We start from the raw sequence: 24295 nt of genomic DNA on the forward strand, positions 1-24295 counted from the left end.
ATAATATATGCACGGGCATAAAAAAAAAAAGAAAAAAAAGGGAGGCCTCGTATATTTTTTTAATATAAAATTTGAAAGCCCGGATAAGTATAGGAAAAATCTCCACCGTCCTTTTCGAATAGCATGTATACAATCCAACGCAACTAATATATGTTTCTCAAAAAAAAAAAAAAAAAAAAAAAAAAAAACGCAACTAATATACAATTCAACGCAACTAATAACTGTGTTTTTAAAAAGGAGAATTTGCACGGAAACGTTACAGAAAGTTAGTACCAAGTTATGACATTCTGGTAGATGGTTGCAAGAAAGTCTATATTTTTCTATGGATTTGTTGGTTATATTCGGATAAGAAGTTAAAGTTTTACTTACCACCATATAAAATAAGGGCTTGGACGGTTTGAGTTGGACCCGCTAAAACCCTTAAGCATTAAGCAAAAATATTCAGTAGTATTCAAATGCAGCTAATTGCCTCATTATGTACACTAATATACCAAGAATTCATTTACCACCACACCCTCTTTTTTTCCGTTTTAATCTCTTTTCTTGTTGAAGAGTAAATTGGGATCATTACAAGAAATGTACTAAACAAGTAAATTCGGTCTATGGGTTATCCTTGTGAAGCTTTATTTACTCATCTTTGTATCTTAATCGCTTGGAAAAAGAAAGAGGCTTATCCTATATTGTATCTTAATTCTTAATCCCTCATTATCTTCTCTTCCATTTAGAGCATCTAAACAAGAATTGGGGCTACCTAGTGGATAAGAAGAAAGAGAATCTTGAATACTCATTTGTTAGATTAAGCTAACCCAATTGAGGTTTTTTTTTTTGGTTATTAATGTACTATCATTTATCACATTCAAATGGTACTTCAAAATGAGACTGTTGTGGTCCTGGTTTCCACCAATTACAATGTCTACAATGAGGTTGATGGTTTTAGAAACTTGAGAAAATCCAAGCCACTGGTATTGATTATTGAATGGTTGATTCTTAACAAAATATATAGTTATATTGTTGAATGATCAATTAAAAGAGTACTAAAAAAAAAAATTTCAAGTTCCCTTGTAAATTTTGTATTAAAGATCATGGAAAAAAAATATAAGGAATGAATAACATGTTTGATTATTATACCTTGCTTTTTTTAAAAAAAAAAATTCCATTTTATTATAACTCTATCAATTTTTAGTTTTTATTTCATGTTCTGTAGGTTAACCAAACATTATTTTGAGATTAAAAAAGGTAGGAGTACTCAAATTTGTTGATTCAGTAACTTTGAAAATTCTAGTATAAACGGGCCACTAATTAATATGCTTCTCTTAGAAGAGCTCATAAATTGATTTTAATTTCATATCATTTGCATATTAAACTGGGTTTGTTACTAGTCCCTTGCTAAAGTTTGCTAGAAATGTTGTTGAAGAGGTACTTTAGTTAGAAGAATCTTCAACTCCAGCTTCAGCCATGAGAGTTTGTATATCATGTATCCGAAACATGTAACCATCCTCACATATGGGGTAAATGTAAAAGGTTGATTACATGTGTTGAATACCCAACTACATGAAAGGGTGGTTATATATATTTGATATACGACATGACATCCCTTTTTCTGCCATAAAAACTTTGTAGTATTTACTTTGATGCTCACATTATTTCTTGATATTAAAAATATCAATGTTTATTCCTTTAAAAAAATATTGTGTTTGTTATATATTACTTGAGATTTTTACAAACACAACAAATTGATACAACATTTTCACAACAAATGGAGCGTCAATAACTCATAGGTCAAAATAAAATAAAATATTAAAATAAAACCTATTACGACTAAAAAAAAGTATTGTAAAAATGTTATAATATTTTATTATATTTACTCTCTCTTGCCTGAGCCATGGCATACCGGTGGGCACCCTGGCAAGGCCATGACATGCTTATGTCTACGCTGGGCCAAATAACCTTTTTTGGGCACGCTTCTGAGACCACGGCATGCCTGTGGCTGTGGGCGTGCTTCTGACACCAAATAACATTTTTTTGGGCACTGTTTTTTGGTCGGACTATATATATAATAACTGCATAATTAGGTGAAGCCGATAAGAGGGTAAGTCAAGCGACTAAGATCAAAGGTACATTTAATGGGCTGTCCACTGACCCAAGGGCAAAGATTGATGGGCCTTTGATATTCTCTTCTTTTAAAAATCAAAATCTGCCTCAATGTTTTGTAGGTTGGGACTTGGGCCGAATGTATTTTCACGGCAAGTTCAAATTAGTATGTAGCAAACCGGTTGGGCTCGCGAGTCTAAAACTAATTTGGGTGTCTACCGTTGTGAAATGAATTGGAACTAGGATAGGGAAAACCATTTTAAAAGAAATAAAATAATTGCAAATTTTGACCCAATGGGCCTGCCTAGGACAACAAAAAATGAAAACAATCAGTTTAAAAATGAAACACAAAAACAAAAACACCTTATTTACATGTAAACAAATTTTATTTTTTACTTCCTTTGTGTTAGTTTCAACAGCCTCTGATCCATTTTTAATTAATTGAAATATGTTAATGATCATATAACATTATTGTTTCATGCCATTTCAAGTAGTTTTCATTTTTTTTTTTTTTAATTGCTAACTTTTTTTTTTTACTAGCTCATTTAGATTGTTAAATAAATTGGATAAAAATATAAGTTCATCAGCTTATAAGCTTAAACAAATACGCTTATGATTTTATTAATTCAAAACTACGAAATTGAGAGCCAGCAATAGTGATAAGTTCTTACATTCTTACTTGCTAATTGCACATTCTAAGTTACATTGTCTTGTATAATAAAATTTTTGTTTGTTTATATGAAATGCAAACTGCGGCTATTTTTTGGGGAATTTTAAGAATAGCTTTGGCTGGATGAGCATCAAAAGCATCACATTATCACATTGATTTACATGGTAAGGTTTTTAGAGGCCTTCAAAATTCCATGTCCTTTTACTCAAGTAACTGCATAATGTAAATTAATTTAGACATGTAACTATGTAAGTAAGCCGATCCATGTTTCTCTGAACAATGTGTTTGCTTAGCTACCAGAAGTTACTACTTTTTATGGATTATATTTAGATCATTTTGGCCAAATGAAATTTTATTTCAAATATGGTTGGATAAATCAGCTCCAATTCACCATGGTTTCTCTCTTTGAGCTTGTAAGCCTTGTACTATGCTATAAAGTATGAGACAAGCATACAAGTGCATGAACTATCCTAGAACCATCAAAGATTACTTGTTTGATAGAAGATAGGTTGAACTTCACAAACAAAAAATCAATAGTAAGAATGTGAGCCTCCTTTGTAAGAATTATTTTTGGCCGTATTTGCTCCTTTAGAAGCTCTTTAATTCTCATAAATCTGTCTGTAATCACACAGCTCTGACTCCACTCCCTTCCCCCCAACTTTTTGCCTTCAGCTGCTAGATTAAACATTGTCTAAAGGCATTGACAAACTTGGTTCCCTAGATTTTATTTTAAGCTGATGCACATTGAACGTTTATCTATCCATAGAATCACAAGCCTTTACATACTGTAAAAGCATATCACATTGTGCCTTTCTAATTCCCTGCCTCCCTCTTCCATTTCCCTTTTACTCGACTAAAAGATAAGGATAACAGATAAATACATGCTAATACAGAATATTACATTTTTTATTCTGCTAATCAGCTCCAATACAGCATGAAGCATAATTCTGGAGCCAGTATTGAAGAACAAGTACATAACTTCTACATATTGAACAAGCAAACATGCTACAATGACATAAACAAAGGAAACATGCTAATAATTTCTAAACTTCAGGAACCAGCTAGAGGACTGGTCTGATCCTTCTTCTAAGTCAGTGCATTTCTTTTTTGTTGGCATGGTTTCAAGTAGTTGTTACTTCCTTTCTGCATTTGAGGGGCCTGTATCATTTCAATACCCAAGTGTTCACATCAAGTGAATCAAGCTACTGAAACTACAGGACAACTCTGACCATGTCGCTGCCTGCTTATTGGGGTTTTCACAGATAGACCTGATGCACCAAAACAGAAATATTGGCTCCTCGACCTTCTATGACTGGAGCCTTGTTTGGTCAAATTTGGTGTTTCATCATCAAATAGTTGATTGGAGGAAGATGGTCCTGCCACATCATCTTCAATAAAAATACCTTTTTGTTTATCTACTGAATTAGGTGAAGAAAGTGATGATTTTGAAAATGAACTTGAACGAGAACGGTGTGGCACAGAAATATGAGGCACGGCCTGCATAACACCATGTACTAGCCCTGAAGCAAATCTTTTCTTCGCAGATGGACTTGATTGGTTGCTCCTGACAGAAAGTGTCCGTTTGTTGTTCGGAAGTGATGAAGGCTTTGAAAATCTCTCTCGAAGAGGAGTTGGAGCTTCATCTGAACTGTTGCATTTCTTATATGATTCAACAGAACCCTCATCAATTGATTTTTTGGATCTCTCAGTTTTCTTTTCTTTCATCCGGGGCCATGGAAGGACAGCTTTTAATCGTTGTGCTGCACTATTCATGGAGCCTGGTTTCTTGCTAGTTAGTCCCTTATTGTTCTCATTGGTTGAGTCATATGGACCAAGTTCACTTGTAGATGAACTCATTACTGCACTACCTTGATCAGCAGTTGCATCTGATGAATTCTCAAGGCCCGTATACAAGAATATTTCTGTGTCAGAGATTCTAAACGAAGTTCCCGGACTGCCACCATTACCTTGCATCTTTATGCGAGAAGCAATGGCTCTTCTTGCAGTATAATCCTGAGAGCCAAATATTCCCCCAGCTGAAATTAACTGCCTAATCAGCATATCGGATGATGCAGAACGTGGCTGTTGTCTAAGGTAATCAAGTGGTGTCAGGCCATCTACATCATGGACATTCACATTGATTGAAGGAGAAGTCATCAGAAGCTGCACGAGGTCAGAGTGAACATTCCCAATGATGGCCATGTGAAAAGCAGTCCTTCCATCATTATTTTTGGCATTGATGACATCTTCCATATTGAAAACCTTCCCGTATACCAACTTCTTCATAAGCTCAATTTGCCGGTCCAGTCTTCGAAACGCAGCTGTCTGGAAACCAGAGACAGCCTTATGGAGAAATGTTTCTCCAGAATTGTTTTTCAGAGAGATGGATGAAGGAGACGCAGAAATTAGAACTTCAACTGCGGCTAATTGGCCCCTATTTGCTGCTACATGAAATGCTGTATTGCCCTGATGATCAGTGGAGTTGATGATATCATAGGATGCTATTAGATACTTAACTACCTGCATTAACAACAAGATGTCAATTTTTTTTTTCTTCTATTTTTGCTAAATAAGGTGTCAAAATTTTTATTTATCAAGTACTTGGATTTAAAATAAAAATAAAAATCCTACAGTTGCACCATGTAAGTGAAAACCCCATATGGGCCTTAATAACAATATTTGAGAAATATTGTAAATTTAAATCAGAGGTTTTTGGATATCAATAAGTTTACAAGGGTTATTTCATACAGCAATAAAATATTAATAGAAAACTAATTAAGAGTCAGGCAGCAGGTCTTTAGAACCATTAGTTCATAAGAGCCTCTGAAAAAAGAGATATCAGTATTTGCAAGTTTACTCTTTTCTGATTCGTTTTCAACCTAAGATATAACTTTATGGAGCAAATTAACTTTAAGATAAAAAGGTCCATGCAGATCACGGTGAACATTTTATAGATGGTATTGTGTCATTGTCTATTTTTGTACAAGTTAACTGATTCGGGCAGCCTTTCTTATCCAACAAAAGGGGCATGCATCTTAAACCACTTTTAGGCCAAAACTGACGAGTATGGCTTTCAATGAGATGAGGACTTGACCTCATCTAGTATGATTGGTGACCTACTGGTTTAACAAAATTTGGATGAGCAGAAGCCTGAGAAAGGGGGCTTAGAGTTTATATGATTATTTTCAAGCATTTAATACCCTGTTGCTCAAGCTTCACTTCCATGATTACACATCTTTAAATTGGTTCAATAAAAAAAAAAATCTTTAAATTGGTATTGTAAATGAACAATCATTAATTTAAAGTGAATGAATCACTGCTAAAGTAAATTAATTAAAGGATTTCGCAATTGTGACTCAGTTATTTCCAATGATTTTTTTTTTTTTTCTTTTGGGGGGGGTGGAGACGAAAAAAATTAAAATTTTAGTTCTATGTAATGGTAAAGTATGAGCAACAAAACCAAAGGGTCAGTTTTCCATGAGCTTATAGTAGTTAGAGTCTCACCTCAACTTGCCCTCTCCCAGCTGCAGCATGTAGGATAGTTGAGCCCTGAACATCTCTATAAGCCAAAATATCAGAGCAATCAGCAAGAAGCTCCTTTAAAACATTCAAATTTCCTCCTCTAGCAGCAGCATGAACAGCCCTGTTCATCATCTCCCACTTGTAAACTGAAGGGATTTCCCCAATGTGCTCCACCATTTCTCCACCTTTACCTGTCAAAAACCTTGGGGAGACTGCAAAATCAAAAAGAAGCCTGAAAACCTCAGAATTCTTACTCCTGGCTGCTGCATAGAGTATATCAGTTACACCATATTCTCCTTCTCCAAAAACAAGTAAAGGGTTCCTTTCAAGAAGTTCTTGAACAAAACCCAAGTCTCCAGCTGAGGCAGCAGTGTACATAAGCCATCCTCCATACCCAGCTCCAATGAGAGAATTTTTCCCTCTCTTGGATTCACACTCAACAAGAAGCCTTCTTGCAACCTTAGAACGACACTTGGCCACATCGTCAAACTGTACTTCATCATCCCAGACAGTTTCAAGTCTTCGAATTCGGCGTAAAGAGGTAAGCTTGATAAGGTGATTGCCATCAATGCGAAGCAGCTCCCGGACCAAGTCATAGTGGCCATTAGCAGCTGCCCAATCAATTGGAGAAGCATACCACCATTGGTCTCCAGTGCTCTCCCACCGAAGAGGAAAATATGCTGGAGGCATTGGTAAGATGAGAAACTAGAGACTAGTGGAATATGATGATAAAGATCAAAGCTTATATGTGAGCAAAATCAAATTCTTTTGAGAAAAAAAACTCAAATCAATTCAACAAGACAGGCAATATTCACCAAGCATATTGAACTTTTAGAAATTGCAAATACAGGGTGAATGAGCAGAGTAGAACTAGACAAAAGGAAAAGATCAAAGTAATCAGAAAGAAATTTGAGAAAGACCACTTCTATGCAAAAGAGCGGGAAGGGACCAGAATAAAGTTAGAACAAACAAAACGAGAAGAAGCAAAATATGACAACTAACAACAAGATAAGTAAAGAGTCAAGCCTAGGAAAACCGAGAAAGACACACGGAGAATTAAAGAACTTTACTAAAGCTTACACAAGGAGACAACAGAAGAGGACCACTTGTGGTATTAATGTAGTGTAAGCTGTTGAACTACCTTTAGTAAAACCAATTACAACTCTGGCAAAGGAAATGAAGGATAATAGAGGGCACAGTTTGTGAAAATAAATAATGCCTTGTGTGTTTTGATGCCAGGTTAGTTAGTTGGAATTAATAATATCAACTAGATGATATGTGAAAGGAAACAGCCATCATTGCTCACACAAAGCAACCAGAGAAAAAGAAATAGGCCCTTAAAGGTGGAGAATGACAATATAGTTACAAGGTCAAACACTAATTATTTCCATAATGGAGTGCAAATACTAAAACTTTTTCTTTTTTTTAAGAGAAAATGAGAGGGTAATGCTAGGGTCACAACCTTTTTCATAATTGTTGGTATAACTTATTATGATCGAAATAAAATAATATCACTTTCACCTAGTCCATCAATGACACAACTTTTATTATACACCAATTACAATTGGTCATGTCAAAGTGGAAACATATTGTGATCCTAAACTTATTAAAAAAAAAATACTAAATTACCAATTTCACCCTTCAACTTTGTCTAAAGTTGAATTCAGTCTACTAACTTATAACTTTATTCAATTCAGACCTTGTATTGGTGTCAAAACTGAGAAGCTGCAAGATTAGTGATAGTTGGAGGACTGAATTGAATAGTGAAAGTTATATATAATATCCTAAGGTGAGATTCCTTTTGAACAGTGAAAGTGCAGTTTAGAGAGACACAGACAATGATGGTCATCCAAAAAGATAATTTAATAAAGAATATATATATACACAAGAGGGAGAGAGGATAGTTTTCACTTATATTGGTTGGTTGTAGTGATGATAGAGGTCGCAAGCTGAGCCAGTTGATTGAAACTTTCACTGTGCAGAAACATGAAGATGTTGTAGTACAACTTTCAGAAAGAAAAAGAAAAAAGGATTTTGGAGTAATTATAGGAAAGCTTAGCACAATGCCTCTAAGGTTTAGAGAAATTTTAACCCAGCTTATCATATTATCAAATGCTTAATGACCCTTACAACTTTCTTAATTAATTTTTAGCCTTTGGATAATTTGCCACGCGTGGTTAAAGTGATGGTTGAACTCCTAGGTCCACATGCTGGAGCTTGGCCCATTCAAGTACTCAACCAAAAAAGTGTTTCTCTTTCAATCTGAATTTGATCTGAAACATCATTATTATAATTCTCAGATTTCTTTTTTAACTAACAGCTTTTGGACCTAAAAAAATTATAACTTAAGATATGAGCAGTGACTTAACCCAAGTATTGCTTCACATTTATAAACAGTAAAGCGCTGAACCTCACAACAGCTTAGAGCCTTAGTCGTCCTTCCCTGAAATGGAACTTTCATGCTGGAGCAAGAACTAGAGTCCAAGGTTGTGCAATCCTTCTAGCTGCTATCCAGAATTTTTTTTCAAACCATTTATCACTTCAAACAAATATATTTTCAGCACAAACTACCCAATTTTTGTGTGTTAATGTGGCTGGGATGCTGCAAGATTAGGCCACAGAAAGTGCAACTCTTTTCATTGATATGGTAATAATGTAGCACAAGTAGTGGGTGGTGCAAAGCACCTTTAGACTGTCACATTAAATGATAGTTTTGTTGGTTCAATCAACTTTTCTCCCCCTATTTTCAGAAGTTGATATATTGAGATTTTCATTTGGTAGTTAGTTCTTTTCATAGGTACTAAATATTTACCAAGACAAACCAGGGCCACTTCAAGATGAAATGAGTTCTCTCAAGCACCCACCAAAGAACACTTTAGTCTTTCCAATTATTCCTTCTTATAAGGAAACACAACCATTCCTGCAGCATTGCGTATTAAGATTCAATCCATATCACGTCCAATCCAGAGTAAAATCCTTGCCCCACCCCCAAAAACAGCATAATTGGTTAAAGAATAAGTCCATCGACAAAACTTATTCATCAACTTTTTTTACAACTTGTTGAAATGGTTAATTGAGAACGATGTCAAAATAAAAGTAGTGTCGATGGTGATTCTTGTGAAAGTGATTTGTCTACCATTCACAAGTTTCCATCTCAACAAATTATGAAATAAGTTGTGTCCATAGCAAAATTGTTAATTAAAATGTGCATGTGAGTAGAAAATATAAAATTGAAAAACAATACATGAGAGATGCATTAAAGCTGATACGCATGAACGATGCAATTTGCATCGTGGTGCTTCAAATCTGGAAAAAAGGAAGCCATGTGGTCAGATAAGCTTTTCAAGGACACCCTATCCATGGCTTTGATTGTAGCACCAAATCTTCGCAAAAAATTTGCCAAACTTTGTCTCCAAGAACAATTCTTCTCCCTTAAGAAGTAGATGAAGGGCAACATCATGAGTTTTAAGATCTACATACGTGTATAATTCATCCCCCCAAAAAATATATCAAGTAGAGAAAAACAACATGCTTGCCCTCTCTTATTTATTTTTTATTTTTTTGGGCTCTCTAATTAATTTTAAATGTTATTTACGTTTAACTCTTAAAGTGTAATGAGTTTTGTAGCGAGTTTTATAGCTCAACTAATTAGCATGTTATGGGACCCAACTATAAGAATTTGTCCAATTAGTTAGCTCATATACCCCTTTCGGAACTAAAGATGTTAGGTAGCATATTAACCCCATGTTTGGCATATGTCGTCCACTAATGCTTCCAAACCTCTGCAAATCAAGTATGACATACTCAATGAGGAAGCTAGCTGGATTTGCTACTCTGTTCGAGCTTTTATATTGGGGGCTTGTACCTTGCAGATTGATGAGCGGTGCTATTTTGGCTCTTTAAAAGCCCTGTAACTAGAAGGTACAAACTCTAAAATAAATTTTTTTGACCAAAAAAGAAAAGAAAAGGATGACACGTGAGAGGCAGCTTTACTTTTTGCAGTACCTGCATCAAAAGCCATAATAGAGGGTGGGATACCTGCTTTAACAATAATAATGCATGTGTTGGTTCCCTGCTTCTATCATTTTCTTGCTTTTCTTTTCTTCTGCTTCCACTAGTCTCTTTCCCACTTTAATGGGAGTCATAAAGCCTAATGTTCACATGGCTCGAAGAAAGGCATGACAATCTCTATTGTAGCACATAGTTCAGTCCCAACACAACACCATCATGGTGGGCTAGAGGGTCAGGTTGTAACGTGTAAGCCATGCTGCACTACAATAGTTCATAGGAGTACCAAGAAGGCAAGAAATCTGGACCACCAAAACCAATTCATATCGATTATAAGATGATAACAATCGACAAATGTAATGTCAATGTGTCCATATGTCCTTAGTTCATGCAATATGGACAGATAGGTTCATCAAGTTTACTTGATAGGAAGGGCTGGACCACCAAGGCTCCAACTCAATGATACGAGGAAAAGTGAAAAAAGAAAGAGATCTCTTAGGATAAACTCCAATCCCCCACCATTGCTAAGAGGGGACAAGAGGATGTGGCTTCCACCTATGAAGTTTAATTGCAATACCAAAACTCTCAGGTCCCAACTCCCAACAGAGTGATGCAATAAATTGTACATATAATAGTCTGTATTGAACCCAATATCTTCCATGTATAAAATCCAATAACGCCTTGAGCGCACTCAATGTCGGCACCTTATATTGGAACATCCTTGCCTCAAGCAGTTGGGGATCCAACATCTAATGGACCCTATAGAAAATGCATCTTAACTTTGGGGAAAAATACCCACAAGATGCAATGTAAATTGAAAAGTAGGATAATACATCCTTTGCATTGCAACCAGAGAGGAACCATGAACCAACATCTAATGGACCCTATAGAAAATCCATCTTAATAGTTAATTCCCACAACTAGGTTTCACATAGTGACACCTCTCAAAGTAAAGAATCACCTGTCTAAATGGGGTCCAGCTCCACAACCCCCAGCCACAAGTCTATAATGCATAATGTTGTAAAACTAAAATATCATGTTGGAGGTCCTATTAACGATTTGAGCCATTCCCCCCTATATTGCACATCTGGAAGATTGTTACCATAATAACATCATTTCGTCAAACAGTCAAAGCAGTAATGAACAACAAATCCCTACAATGAGGGAAATTAATAGGAACTCAGGGTCAAAAAAAAAAAAAGTACAAAGTGACTGTACAACCTAGTCCAATTATAATGTTAAGCAAAAGATAATGCCATGGTAGGGCTATGCCACAATGCTAGTGACAACATATCAAATCTTTTCTGCATCATTAAACATGATAAATCTAAAAAGTGAAGAAAAAGTGTTCAAAGCTACAGAGAAATTCTAAATCATTTCTTCTCTGTTCCAATCCCATTTGATCATTTCCACACATGCAAATCAATCACCCAAAAGAATCCCAGAAGATGAAAATGAACCAGACTTGACAAATAAATGATGCCTCTAACAGATTTTAATTTAGTTCTTGGCCTTAAGGGAGTTGTTTTCCTTGATCCTTGCTCGGTTGTCCAGCTTAACAAAGCGTTTGAGATCTTCATAAGGGAGGGTTTCAGTTTTCTTCCTCCTTAATTCACTCAATGCTGTTTTTTTATCGATCAAATGCCATAGCCAATCGGGGTATTCAGAATCAGGTAGGATCTTGGGATCTGCCCCATCCTTGAGGATATTAGCACCAACCACTGTAGTAGACTTGACTTCTTTGCTAAGAATTGATTCTTTTGGTGCATCACTGGCTGCACTCCCTTTAGATCCCTTCTTTGCTTTACCACTAGAATATGTTCGTCGGCTTACCAACCCCATTGCCTCCCTGGTAATGGCAATGCTTCTAATCAATCTGACATGGTTCATTGCCATAACTTTAACCTGTGTCATCAATGTAAATGAATATAGGAAGGAATTGTTTCTTAACAGGAAACCTGGGATTTATACCCTAACACTATCAATTTAAAATGGATTTACTAGTTTCCAAGTTCCTCCATCTCCTGCATGAATGTATGTTGGTCAACAGATTATATCCTTCTAAAGTTAATTTTCAAGGGAAGCTAAGCACAGACCAGGAATGCTTACATTTTAGAGCAATTCATTCAACCATTTGACAGATAGACAATATTTGACCAATAATTTTCTGAATGGTCCCATGTTTGGGCCATAATGAGATACATGCTATTGTTTTTTTGATAAGTAAGATACGTTCTAATGTAGTATTAACTATTTCTCTTTCTTTTAGACTTTAACTTCCATTTATTGCATCTCTCTAGGACTACTTTGTGTATTTCCTTTGTACAAAAGGTAGTTCCTTTTCCTCAATAAAATTCCATTATTTATACCCCCCACCCCGCCCCAAAAAAAAAAAAAACTTTCTCTTACAGGGTTATATCTAAAAATTAAAATGCCAGTGCCCATTCAACAAAACTAAGCTTGTAGACTACCAAATGAAGCAAAATCATTTGAGTCCCAACATCCAGAGTTAGAATTAATTTTTGGCAAGTAACATCAAATGCTTTGTTAAAACAAGAACAAGAACATGAACAGATTGTCAGTAATTCTTAATTCTCACGTATCTAGAATAATCCCTCAAATCAATAATCACAATCATAAAATGGAACTGTACATCACAAAGCTTCTCTTCTACTAATCTTTTGCAACTCCTAACTTTCTAAAGTACTCAACTTGTTCAGCATTAAACCTCAATTCAAAATTCCCAAACACATTCAAACTCAACTTTACCCTCTATATTGCTAAAGGATCACGAGCCAAACTAAAACCTCCTGGTAGTTCCTTGTATTAAAATCATCAAACAGCTTGAGTGTAACATAACCGACTCAAGAAAATAAGGAATTAGAATAGCACCAATTCAGTTTCCTCATTCAACAACTTACCCAAAAAAAAAACAGGATTATAAAAAACCTAAAAAATTCTTATCTATCTCCAACAACTACCAGATAACGATAAAAACAAAGCTTTAGTCCCAAAACATTTTGGGTTGGCTATGGATTCTCAATAGATTAATCAGGTCCACCACTAGTATTTTTTCTTTGCCATTCAATCCTATTGTATCCAAAATCATATACTCTTTGTCACCTTGAAACATCCTTAATTAACAAATATGTCCTTTTTTATGTTATTTAAGCTCTTCTTTTACCTCACTGATCATTAATAGCAAATGCCATTCATAGCAAATGTCAATCGCAAAGCAAACAAAAACAAAATTTAGATTAAAACGTTAGATAACTAGGAATTAAGCATGAGTTTAGTATGACTGTAAGGGTCCGTTTGGTTAGTCGTTTTTGGTAGCCTAAAAGAGCATTTTTAAAACCCAAAACTCTTCGTAAACGCTCATTTTAAACTCAAAACACTGTTTTGCAATAGTTTATACAAACGCAACCTAAGTACAACTTCTAGTATCCAATGAATACCATTAGTACTTGTGATTGTGAACTCCTGAAGAACCCTAAACTAAGAAAATGACACTCTAACACTACTGCAGCTTTAGCGCACTGTTTGGTTAGCTGGAGAAATCAGAGGAAAAACAAACAAATTTGAGAAGCTTGTAATTTTAGATCTACTCTACCACTTCTCAAACGGTGAGGGAATTCAGAAAATTTCAATATCCAAAAATACCTGGTTCGAGATTTCGAAGATTCGAATTCAATATGGTGGCCCCTGCTTTTTGATAAGAAGCTTCTTCTGCGATAGGGTTTCTCTGAGACCCAAAACCAAAAATGGCAGGCACTGCAATTTGTTGAAGGAGAAATGGGGACAGAGGGACAAGAAAGTTCTGCTCTTACTATTTTTTGGGCCATAATAGCTTTAAACCATTGCTAAAAGCCCAACTCTAAAACTAAGTTCTTTGTCTTAATGTTGGGCCATCTTCATCATTCTTACAATTGGGCCGAAATCCACTAGTGGGCTTTATTTCTTTATTTGTTTTTAAAATTGCAAAGTTTTTTTTTTTTTTAGAAATAAAAATTGTAAATTGAATATTCACCTTTTTATCCATTTATGGCCAGGAGTAGAGTAGAGTTGACTGAAAATAAACACGTCTTTATTTGTTTTTAAAATAACAAATTTTTTTTTCTTGAGAAACAAGAATAGCAAAGTGTATATTCTCATTTTTTTTTTATCAATTTAAAGATGCATGTTGTGTCGTGTCGTTTAAAAATCAAGATTTTTTTAGCAGAGGTTATATTATCCTTTTTATCAATCTAAAGATGCATGTCTTTATTTGTTTTTAAAATAGTAATTTTTTTTTTGGGAAAAAAAAAAGCAAAGTATATATTCACTATTTTATCAATTTAAAGATGCATGATGTGTCATATCATTTAAAATCAAGAATCACCATCATTTTTACGCAGCCACGCGATGAGCACATAGTGAAAGAATCACCATCATTTTTGGAAATAATTCATTATATGGCGATTTTTTTTTTCTCACAAATAATAAGGAATTGAATTGGGTTCAATGTTTTTGTGCACTAAAACTCTACCAATAAAATCTTATTTCTTTTAATAAAAAATAATAAAATACCCACACAACATTTTTACGTTTTTAGGAACTAAGGGGGTGTTTGGATTGGAAGTATCTCAAAACTCAAAACTTATAACTCAAAACACATAACTCATTTCTCAAAACTCTATCTCACTCAAAACCCAAAACTGAAAAAAATTGTTTGTCTCCAATATCTCAAAACCGTACCCCACATCTCAATCCTCAATTTTTTCACTTTTTGGTGGAGCCCACAGCCTGCACAAGTCAGAAGGTTGGTTTTCTCTCGCGCGTGTCCTCTTCTCTCTCCTTTCACCCAATATTGTTTTGTCTTCCTATCTCCACAGACACACACACGCAGAACCTAAGAGAAAGGTCTGAGCTTTTTTCTTTTCTTTTTCCTTCTCTATTCTTCTACCTCCATATCCTGAAGACCCATCGCCTGCAAACAGCCAACTGGTGAGTTCCTTTTCTTTCTCTGTTTTATTTCTGTCCCGAAAGAACCCCTAAATCCCCAAATTTTGGTTGAAACCCATCTCTATCTGTAGGGGCCTTTTTTGTGTATGGTGTATTGGGCTACCTCCTGCGGTAATGAGCTGGACTGCCTCCTGCGGTGATGGGCCCGAATTTTCTGAGTAAGGGAGTTGGGGCCGGTCTAATTGTAACTCAACTTGGGCCGGTTTGTGCACAAACTTATGCCTTACCTGCCAGGAGTGAACTTACGGCAAGCAGAACTGCTATAGACGAGTTACGGCAGACAGATATAATAACAATCAAAACAGAGTATTCTGACTATTTAAATAAATGACTATGTATTCCCTACTAATAAAACGTGATTACAATCATAATGATATCAATCACAGGGAAAAGTGAAGAAAATAATACTAGCTAATCAAATGGGCATAAATCAAGTTTTAAGCTTAGTCTGCCGCAGCAAAACCAAAGAGGAGAGAACGCCTCTTCTCAATGCAAATAATCCCCCAGGAAAAAGATCCTGCGGTGGGGATTAATGGCTTTGAGGAAGTCGGACCTGAATGGTTATTGCCCAAAAAGAAAGAGACCTTATTTACGTTTTGGAAGAAAGTAAGATTTAAAGGGGGAGAGAGGGAAACCGATCTATTGGTGCATGCCCATTGAACTAACTCTCCTTTTTCCTTAGTTTCCTTTCTTTTCTTCTCTGTTTTCTTTTCTTCTTGCTCTGTTTTTTCTTTTCACTCTCTAAAATGCTCTGTTTTTCCATCCTTCCTTCAGGGCACGGCAAGAGCCTTTTTATAGCGTCTGCCATGGCTAGTGTTTTACCGTTTTGCCCCTTAACCGCCTTTGTCTGGTCTGGGCGTACTTGCCGACCATCAGGACTGTGAGACATCCACCCTTGCTAGACAGAGGCAGGTTTGTTTTGTTCTTCTGTATACCGTAATATTTCTTCCTGCCACGGTATTAATGCTTTCTCTATCTACTCTCAAGGTATGCACCCAACGGTTCTCCCTCAAACTTGCCTCTTTTGGGTGGTCTATCATCCCAGTAGGACGTACCTTCCAAAAAGGCTTGAGCAGGAACCACAAAATAGACCTTTTCCCCTTTCCCCACCATCAAACTATACCCCCTTTACCTCTTACCTCTGGCCCATGGCCCCACCATGTCCTATATTGGCTGGGTACAGGCTGGTGGTGCTTGGGCCTTGCGCGTGCTTCCCTTTCAGATTTTTCTAAGAGTCTGCCTGCTGCTCATGCGTCTGCTGTGACCTGGAGACTCTCCGTCTGCGTTTCATGACCCTTCATGTGGGCTTTTCTTTGGTTTCTTACTCCATTCAGGAGTTGGGCTTCGTATGATGATGGGCCTTACATTTCTTTGGCCCACTTTTGTTTTTCTTTATTACCTGCTACGTTGAACTATTATTCCTGCCGCAATAACTTAATCCTGCTGGACCTCTTTTTGGGCCAGCCGTTTATCCCTTTTCTCAGTGGCCTGTCATGGGCACTGTTTTGCTTTTATTCATGGACTCCTATGTCCCTTTAGGCCTTTCTTTGGGCATCCATGGCCCGATTGCTTTCTTTGGGCTTCCTCGGCCCGTTTGCTAATTCCACACTCCCATGGGCTTTTTACTAACTTCATTGGACTTTCCTGGCCCAATAACCTTATCCTTATCTTTGGGGTTCATGGGCCTGCCATAAACCCCTTACTCTTTTAGTTTGCATTGTTTTGGGCCTGCGACGGCCCTTTCTCACTTTTCTACCTCATACTCTGCTCATGGGATGCTATTTCTTTCTTTCCTGGCTTCTTTGAGCCCGCTTGCCTCTTCAAGACCCATTTATTTGTTTGTTGGGCCTATGATCCATTATTCATGCCGCTTGGGCCTAATGTGTTTTTTGCTATTTATCTTGTCAATTCTTTGTAGCCCTCATTATTGGGCTTTTCTGTCTACCTGGGCTTCCACAAATGGCCCTCAACACCATCAAACCCCTTTCTCCGTGTCTTCTAGCCTAGTCGTACCCACTGTTGTGCCTAAACCCCATGGGTTTGTCCTTTCCCTTTTAACTCTAGGCCTCTATTGTGTCTGATTTCCCCTTCTTACTCTGGCCCCAAAGAACCCGAAAATCAACCAGTGGGTTATCCATTTTAACAATGTAATAGACACAAATTTCATTATTTTACAAAACCCATCAATGTTTAGAGAAATTGAAAAAAACAACCAAACACAAACAAAATCAAAACAAAGCACCTGAACAAAAACTTTGAAATACAAACATTGAAATTTAGAGGAACACAAAACAGAACAAGGTGGGTTTACAGAGGGAGAGAGAGAAAATGCAGTCACCTAGGCAGAGGTTGGATTCTCAAACTAGAGTCGGTGCTGGTATCGGATATGTCGGGGTGTGCTTGTTTCTGGCTGAGACTCCTTCTTCTTCCTCTCGCTTTGTGCTGGGTTAAGAGTGGCTTGTGAAAAAATGGAACAAGTGAGAGGTCTAAGTAATAAAAGAAAGGCAAAAGTTTGAAATAATGGTATGTTGGTAGAGGTGAGTGAGAGGTGTTAATGGAGAAGCAGTAAATGGAGTAAAATTGTAAATGGAGTAAATGGAGAGTCAGCGGAGTAAAGAGAAGAGAGGAAAACAGAGGCCGAACTGAAGCTAGAGCATTTGGCATAGCAAAAGCTTCCAATGGCTCTGAGGATGATGTGACCATACATTAAAGAGGGTCCCACACGTTTGCAATTATTTACAAAAAATGCCACAAAACTCATATTTCAAAAACTGAAAACAGCTTCGGAGGAGTTCTAATTTCTCATTCTCAAAACTCAAAAATTTGATATATGAGAACTGGAAACAAATACTGGAAACTAAACCAAACAATATTTCAACTGGTGGGTCTCACAGATTTTGAGTTTTGAGTTATATAACTCAAAACAGGCCAATCCAAACACCTTCTAATTTATTGATTATTAAAGAATAACAAAAAAAAGTATTCCCAAAAAAAAAAAAAAAATTAACAGAGAAAATACGAACTGGCCCAAATAATTAAATTTCATTACAGCCCAAGTCCATAACTTGCTCAAGTAGTCGAAGTGAAGCGTTTCGCTCTTTTCCCTTTTCCCAAGCAAAAAGCATTGAATACATAAACCCAACCTCCAAAACCCCACCCATTTCCTAAACCCTTCTTCACCTTCAGCCGCTCAAAAAGTCTCACTGTCCCATTACCAAAAACCCTAACAAACCCACACTCACTCACTCAACCATGGGTAGTAACCAAGCCGTTTCTTTCCTGACCAACATCGCACGCGCCGCTTTGGGACTCGGCGCCGGCGCCACCGCTCTCAGCTCATCTCTCTACACCGTCGACGGTGGCCAGCGCGCCGTCATCTTCGACCGTGTCCGTGGAATTCTCAACGAGACCGTCGGTGAAGGTACTCACTTCCTCGTCCCATGGCTCCAGAAGCCTTTCATTTTCGACATTCGCACAAAGCCACACACTTTCTCTTCGGTCTCCGGTACTAAGGATCTCCAGATGGTCAACTTAACCCTACGCGTTCTCTCGCGTCCTGAGGTCACGCGCCTCCCTGAGATCGTCCAAACCCTAGGTCTCGAGTACGACGAGAAGGTCCTCCCTTCGATCGGAAACGAGGTGTTGAAGGCCGTGGTGGCTCAGTTCAACGCCGATCAGCTACTCACCGAGCGTCCGCAGGTCTCGGCGCTTGTACGGAACGGACTCACCGAGCGCGCCAAGAACTTCAACATCGTGCTCGATGACGTGGCGATCACGCACTTGTCTTACGGCGCTGAGTTCTCTCGCGCCGTTGAGCAGAAGCAGGTGGCGCAGCAGGAGGCGGAGAGGTCGAAGTTTGTGGTGGCGAAGGCGGAGCAGGAGAGGCGTGCGGCGATCATTAGGGCCGAAGGAGAGAGCGAGTCGGCGAAGATGATTTCGGAGGCTACTGAGAAGGCTGGAACGGGACTCATTGAGCTCAGGAAGATTGAGGCCATGAGGGAGAATGCCGCGACTCTCGCTAAGTCCCCGAATGTCGCTTACTTGCCCGGTGGCCAGCAGATTCTGATGGCTCTCAATGCCAACCGTTGAGAGTAAAGGTATATTCATTCTTATCATTATCATGTTTTCATTGGTTTACTATAATTGCTAATGTAATAAGCCATACAAACTGATGTATTTAACTTTTAAACACAAGAAATTCGTATGTAATAATTGCTGATTATTACATTCGTTGTCGTTTCAGTTTGTAAGTAGTAAAAATAGTTGTAATCTTAGCATTTTCTCATGATAATTTAGAATTGCATGACATGTAAGCAAAAAATTGCTTGTGTAGTATATCACCATAAGAATAATGTGTTTGTATGATAAATCAATGGTGCATGTCATTTCCTTCAAGATCAAGAAATGAGCTTTGTGAAGTGCCTAGACCCTAGGGCTTTGAGTTTTGAGCTTCTATACATTAAGTCTAGGGTTCTATTGATTAATAAATATACTTAAACATAATTAGGCCAGTATATGTGTATGCATTTGGGAACACCACCCCACATGAGGCAAGACAGTTAGTTAGTAATATCCCTATGAATGATCCCAAAATTATGTGATTTTTTTTGGTTATGATGATTCTGTGGCTATTATTGAAGTCACTTCTCCCTCTAGATGGAATGGTTCTTCCACTTTATCATTGCTCATTTCCTTCTTTTTGTTGGAGGTTAGCAGTAGCCTTAGTTATAATTTTTTTTAATAATGTAATTTATTTATTCTTTGGAAGTATTTTTTAATACATCATAGTCTTGAAATAGACTTGCTTTAAATCATTGCTTGAAAAGATATCAAGAAAAAATTTAGCCTGATTTTTACAATGCATAAGTTTCTGTTGGTTGACCTGTTTTTAAGTTATTTAGCCTGATTTTTTACAATGCATAAAATTTAACCTGTTTTTAAGTTATTTAGCCTGATTGTATTTGTTTCAAGAGCAGTGAGTTTACAATCGTAAACACATTGTTCCTTTTCATCAATAAAACTCTTATTATCTATCCAAAAAAAGAGTGAATCTGTGTTTAACTATGGGGTTGACCTGTTTCTGTTTTATATGTGTGAAACTTTTGCGTTGTTTAAAATGGTATTAAGGACAATCAGTTAGGATAAAACAACAACACAAAAGTAGGACATTCTTTTTTTCTTTTCTTTTCTGAGTTGAAAATGGCAGGAAGAATTTTATTAATGAGAATCAGAATATACAATGTTCTAAACGCAAGGAGGAAATCCTCAATCCAAAGGAGAGGTCCCTCAGTGTCTTGAGCATGCTTAGCTAAAACAGGAGATGCATGGTTGACTGATTTATTAATAGGAATAAGAGAGACAACTAGGAGTCTGCTCAGTGCGTCTTTAATATCATCAAGAAGCAAACCAAACTCTGAGAGATCATATCTGTCTATTGTAAGAGCCCCAAAAATTTTTGGATCTTCACATTCAACTTGCAGCTTCCAAAAGCCAGCCTCAATGCTTAAAATATGAGTCTTATGGGCAGCTAGGAGTTGCATGAGATTTTGTTGTATTGATGACTTCAATTTGTCTCAAACGGCAGCTAGAAGTACGCCTTCTCCATCTCTAATAACAGCACCTATTCCCCCACTGGTTATCAACCATGTGTTTGCCTTTTGCAAAATTTAACTTGTAAAAATTCTGATCTGGGGGTTGCCACTTTTGCTCCCAAGTACATTCTTTTGATAATTAAAAACTTAGGGTACGTTTGATAGACTGTAATAGACACTGTAATGTAATAGATATTCCTATGGCATAACTATTCGGTTGTTTGGTTATGTTTTTATTACAATGAATAATTATTCCTTATGAATAGCTATTCTTCAAAATGAGGAATAACTATTCCTTATCAAAAGTACTGAATATCTATTCATTCATCTTATGTAATAACTTTTTAAAATTTTTTCCTAAAAAGCCATTAGTTGCCACTTCTTCAAAAGGAAAGAAAATAAATTTTCCTTGTTGTTAATTATTAGCTCTATTTTGGACACCTTAAAATAAGTGTATTTTAGAAAATTGACTTAAAATGATTTAATTACACCTTCTTTTTATACTTTACTAAATTGTGGATGCATATTCAAAATTCTATTTCTAAATAGTCACCAAACTAATGAATAGTAATACTTATTACATTCCAACTTAATGTATTCCTTGTAATACTTATTCCTATTCCCATGTAATAATCATTACAGTGTACCAAACGTGCCCTTAGTGATATTTGTTTATTATAGCTTAATAAAATGTGCTGAGACTATTCAATTTGGCTGTGGAGGAATCACATTTTCTTGTTGCAGTCCTGACTTGACATCAGAAAATTAAGACTATCCTCTATAAATGTATTCAACCTTTGTTGTTGCTTTTGTATATATGACTCTTGAATGAATTCCTAATACTTGAATAGAAATTTTAATTAGCTTGCGTGCTTCGTTCTGATTCACATGTAAAAATTATGGGTTACATTGGCAATTGTTTCAATGTTTTTCATTACATATCATGAGAAACACTGTGAATTGGATTCATCTTTAGGAGGCTGTGCCAAAAAAACCCACAAAACTGTCAGTGTGACAGATCAAATATTATCATAAAACATCCAATCATAAATTTTCATTTTTTGGCTTTTTTGTTTGCAGGGTCTCATGACATGGCATAACAGCTTGACGAGGTCATGGATTTGGACAAATTGTTGGTTTATTGCTCTGAAGTTGTTTCTTTATGTATCTAAGATCATATCATTTGAACTTTCTTAAGATCCAGTCAGGAAACTGTTTTGGATGTTTTGTTGAAGAGCATGGGTTTTTTTCCCTGTCCTAGAAGTATGACAATGTTTATAACTTACATGATAAAATTGGATATGTTGCCAAATGCATTTTCCTTTCCCCAATTTACTTTATGGCCATCATTGATGGTTCTGGTTTATTGATTGATTTCCCTTTGAGACAATACAAGATGATCTAAACGCTGTCATTAAGTTCTCTGTGTTTTATAGATTGTGGAACTTAACGATGTGATGAATTCAATCATGTATGCACTTGGTAATGTATATAGCTGTTATGTAGCTTCTGGTGGTTATCTTCATATAATACCTAGTAAGTGCAGAATAGTATCTGTTTATCTAGTACAGATGTGCATTTACTGCCATCGGATAGGGTTGCAAGCCTGCAAATAAGCTCAAGCTTGGGTTTGTTAAAAAATACAGTGGTTTGATCTCCAGTTGAGTTATGATACCCACTTACCCATGCTCAACCTGAGCTCGATGTGAGCTTTATGTATCTAAGAACAAAACTTTAAGCTCATGAACAGGCTCATTTATTCTATCGTAGTTGGAACCCCTAAATTCACTCTTTCCTATAGTCTGTTTTTATTTTTTGGTTCGTTTTTAATAGGATAGCAAGAGGGATGCCAATGTGCTTGCATTTCTGTTTTTGTGAATGAAAGCCTATGCAAAAATTATTTTTCAGACAGGTTTTGTGTGGTCTGGTAAGCCGCAACAGAAATATAGGTCAGAATATAAAGCACTGCTCTAGTGCTCTCAACAATCTAGCACCGGGGCCAGCCCTGTGCTCTCTCAGTAAGTGTGCTCATAAAGTTTAAACCAGTTCTGGTCATTTACCATTTGGGCGGTGTAAAAGAAAATGGACAATTTTCATCCAAACTAGTTCGAAGAAAAGTTTCTCCAACCTACTATGCAATAAGCCGCCAACTCAAAAGATTATCTATTTATACTTTAAATCACACAATTTACTTAAATATGGTAATAGGTGTTATTTAGCAACCCACTAAGCGCTTATCAGTGTTATTTAGCATCCAAGTTTTGTAGCACGGTACTTTTGTGTTGCTTAAGAAAGTTATTCTCAAGATGATTGAGCGAAAGCTAAATGCTTTTTTATGGGCTAGTAAAGCTGAAAAAGCAGCTGGAGTCAGTTTCTTGGGACATGTTATGAGAAGAGGAAGAACACTTTTTTACTCAATCAGGTTCAATTTGGATTGCTTGGATTAGATTGTACTTACTTAAAGGGGGTTGCTTCTGGAATATCCACATCCTTCCAAGTTCCTCATAAGTTGTTCTTTGTTAAGAAGGTTAACAAGGCCTCCAACACAATTTAGGGGTTGGGGATGGAGCTTCTATTCATCTTTGGCACGAGAGTTGGCACCCTAAGGGGCCATTGAACTGCCAAGTAATCTAGCTTTATTAAAAGAGAAGTTTTAGTACAACATAAAATGTCACAATTATACTACGTGTTACACTATGATTGGTTGTCTATCACTTTCATATGGACCTATCACTTTTTTCTCCACCACTCACAGTTTGTCATGTGGACAGTTGTGACACAAATTGTGACATTTTATGTAGTTTTAGAATTTTTGTTATTAAAATTAGCAGGTGGGATTGACCTCTTGCCGGGTTTGAATGGCTGGTTGCTGTCGAAGGTAAGTGTTTTGAGGTTCAAATTAATGGGAATGAAGATGGTCCTTTGAACTACGCATGGTAATTACAATTCATGAGATCCTTGGGGTGCTATTAGGCACAAACAGCTTGTGGTAAATTAGTAGAGAAGTGTACGGTTTTCTGGTTTTATCCCTAGACATGCTTTCATAAACCTGGTTAACAGTCAAATACAGATTGATTATAAGAGATAGAATACTCGTATGAGGTTATAAAGGTGATACCACTGGTGTTTTCTATAGAAGCAAGATTAAATTAAGAGACCACCTTTATTTTGAGTGTTCTGTCACTCATAGATTGTGGAAGTAAATCTTGTTGTTGTGTGTTTTTGATGGCCAAATTGGGAACATGAGTTGAATTGGGGGATCAATAGGTTGAAGGGTACTGGTTTGAACTTTTAAGGCACAGGTTGTGTGAAAATTGGCCTGGGAAAGCATCTATCTACCATGTTTGGAGGGAAAGGAATGAAAGGATTCATAATTGTAGGATGTGATGAGAAGAACAAATCCTGAACT

At 36.7% G+C, this 24295-nt stretch overlaps 3 protein-coding genes across 3 annotated transcripts; 1 reads left to right on the top strand and 2 right to left on the bottom strand.

Moving 5' to 3' along the window:
- Positions 1-3646: 3646 nt before the first annotated feature.
- On the bottom strand, positions 3647-7513 carry LOC126714689 (uncharacterized). Its single transcript, XM_050414951.1, has 2 exons — positions 6266-7513; positions 3647-5281 (listed from the first exon to the last, which is right to left on the bottom strand). The coding sequence occupies exons 1-2, from the start codon at positions 6971-6973 to the stop codon at positions 3959-3961; spliced, it is 2031 nt and encodes a 676-aa protein (XP_050270908.1). The 5' UTR covers positions 6974-7513; the 3' UTR covers positions 3647-3958.
- A 3918-nt stretch (positions 7514-11431) lies between these two features.
- Positions 11432-14122, bottom strand: LOC126714690 (54S ribosomal protein L37, mitochondrial). The gene is made up of 2 exons (XM_050414953.1): positions 13955-14122; positions 11432-12196 (listed from the first exon to the last, which is right to left on the bottom strand). Exon 2 carries the CDS (start codon positions 12185-12187, stop codon positions 11792-11794), a length of 396 nt encoding a protein of 131 aa, XP_050270910.1. The 5' UTR covers positions 12188-12196; positions 13955-14122; the 3' UTR covers positions 11432-11791.
- A 4246-nt stretch (positions 14123-18368) lies between these two features.
- On the top strand, positions 18369-22304 carry LOC126714691 (prohibitin-3, mitochondrial). Its single transcript, XM_050414954.1, has 2 exons — positions 18369-19392; positions 21967-22304. The coding sequence occupies exon 1, from the start codon at positions 18548-18550 to the stop codon at positions 19382-19384; it is 837 nt and encodes a 278-aa protein (XP_050270911.1). The 5' UTR covers positions 18369-18547; the 3' UTR covers positions 19385-19392; positions 21967-22304.
- Positions 22305-24295: the final 1991 nt, after the last annotated feature.

The sequence above is a fragment of the Quercus robur genome, chromosome 2 (assembly GCF_932294415.1).
Source record: "Quercus robur chromosome 2, dhQueRobu3.1, whole genome shotgun sequence".
NCBI lineage: Eukaryota > Viridiplantae > Streptophyta > Magnoliopsida > Fagales > Fagaceae > Quercus > Quercus robur.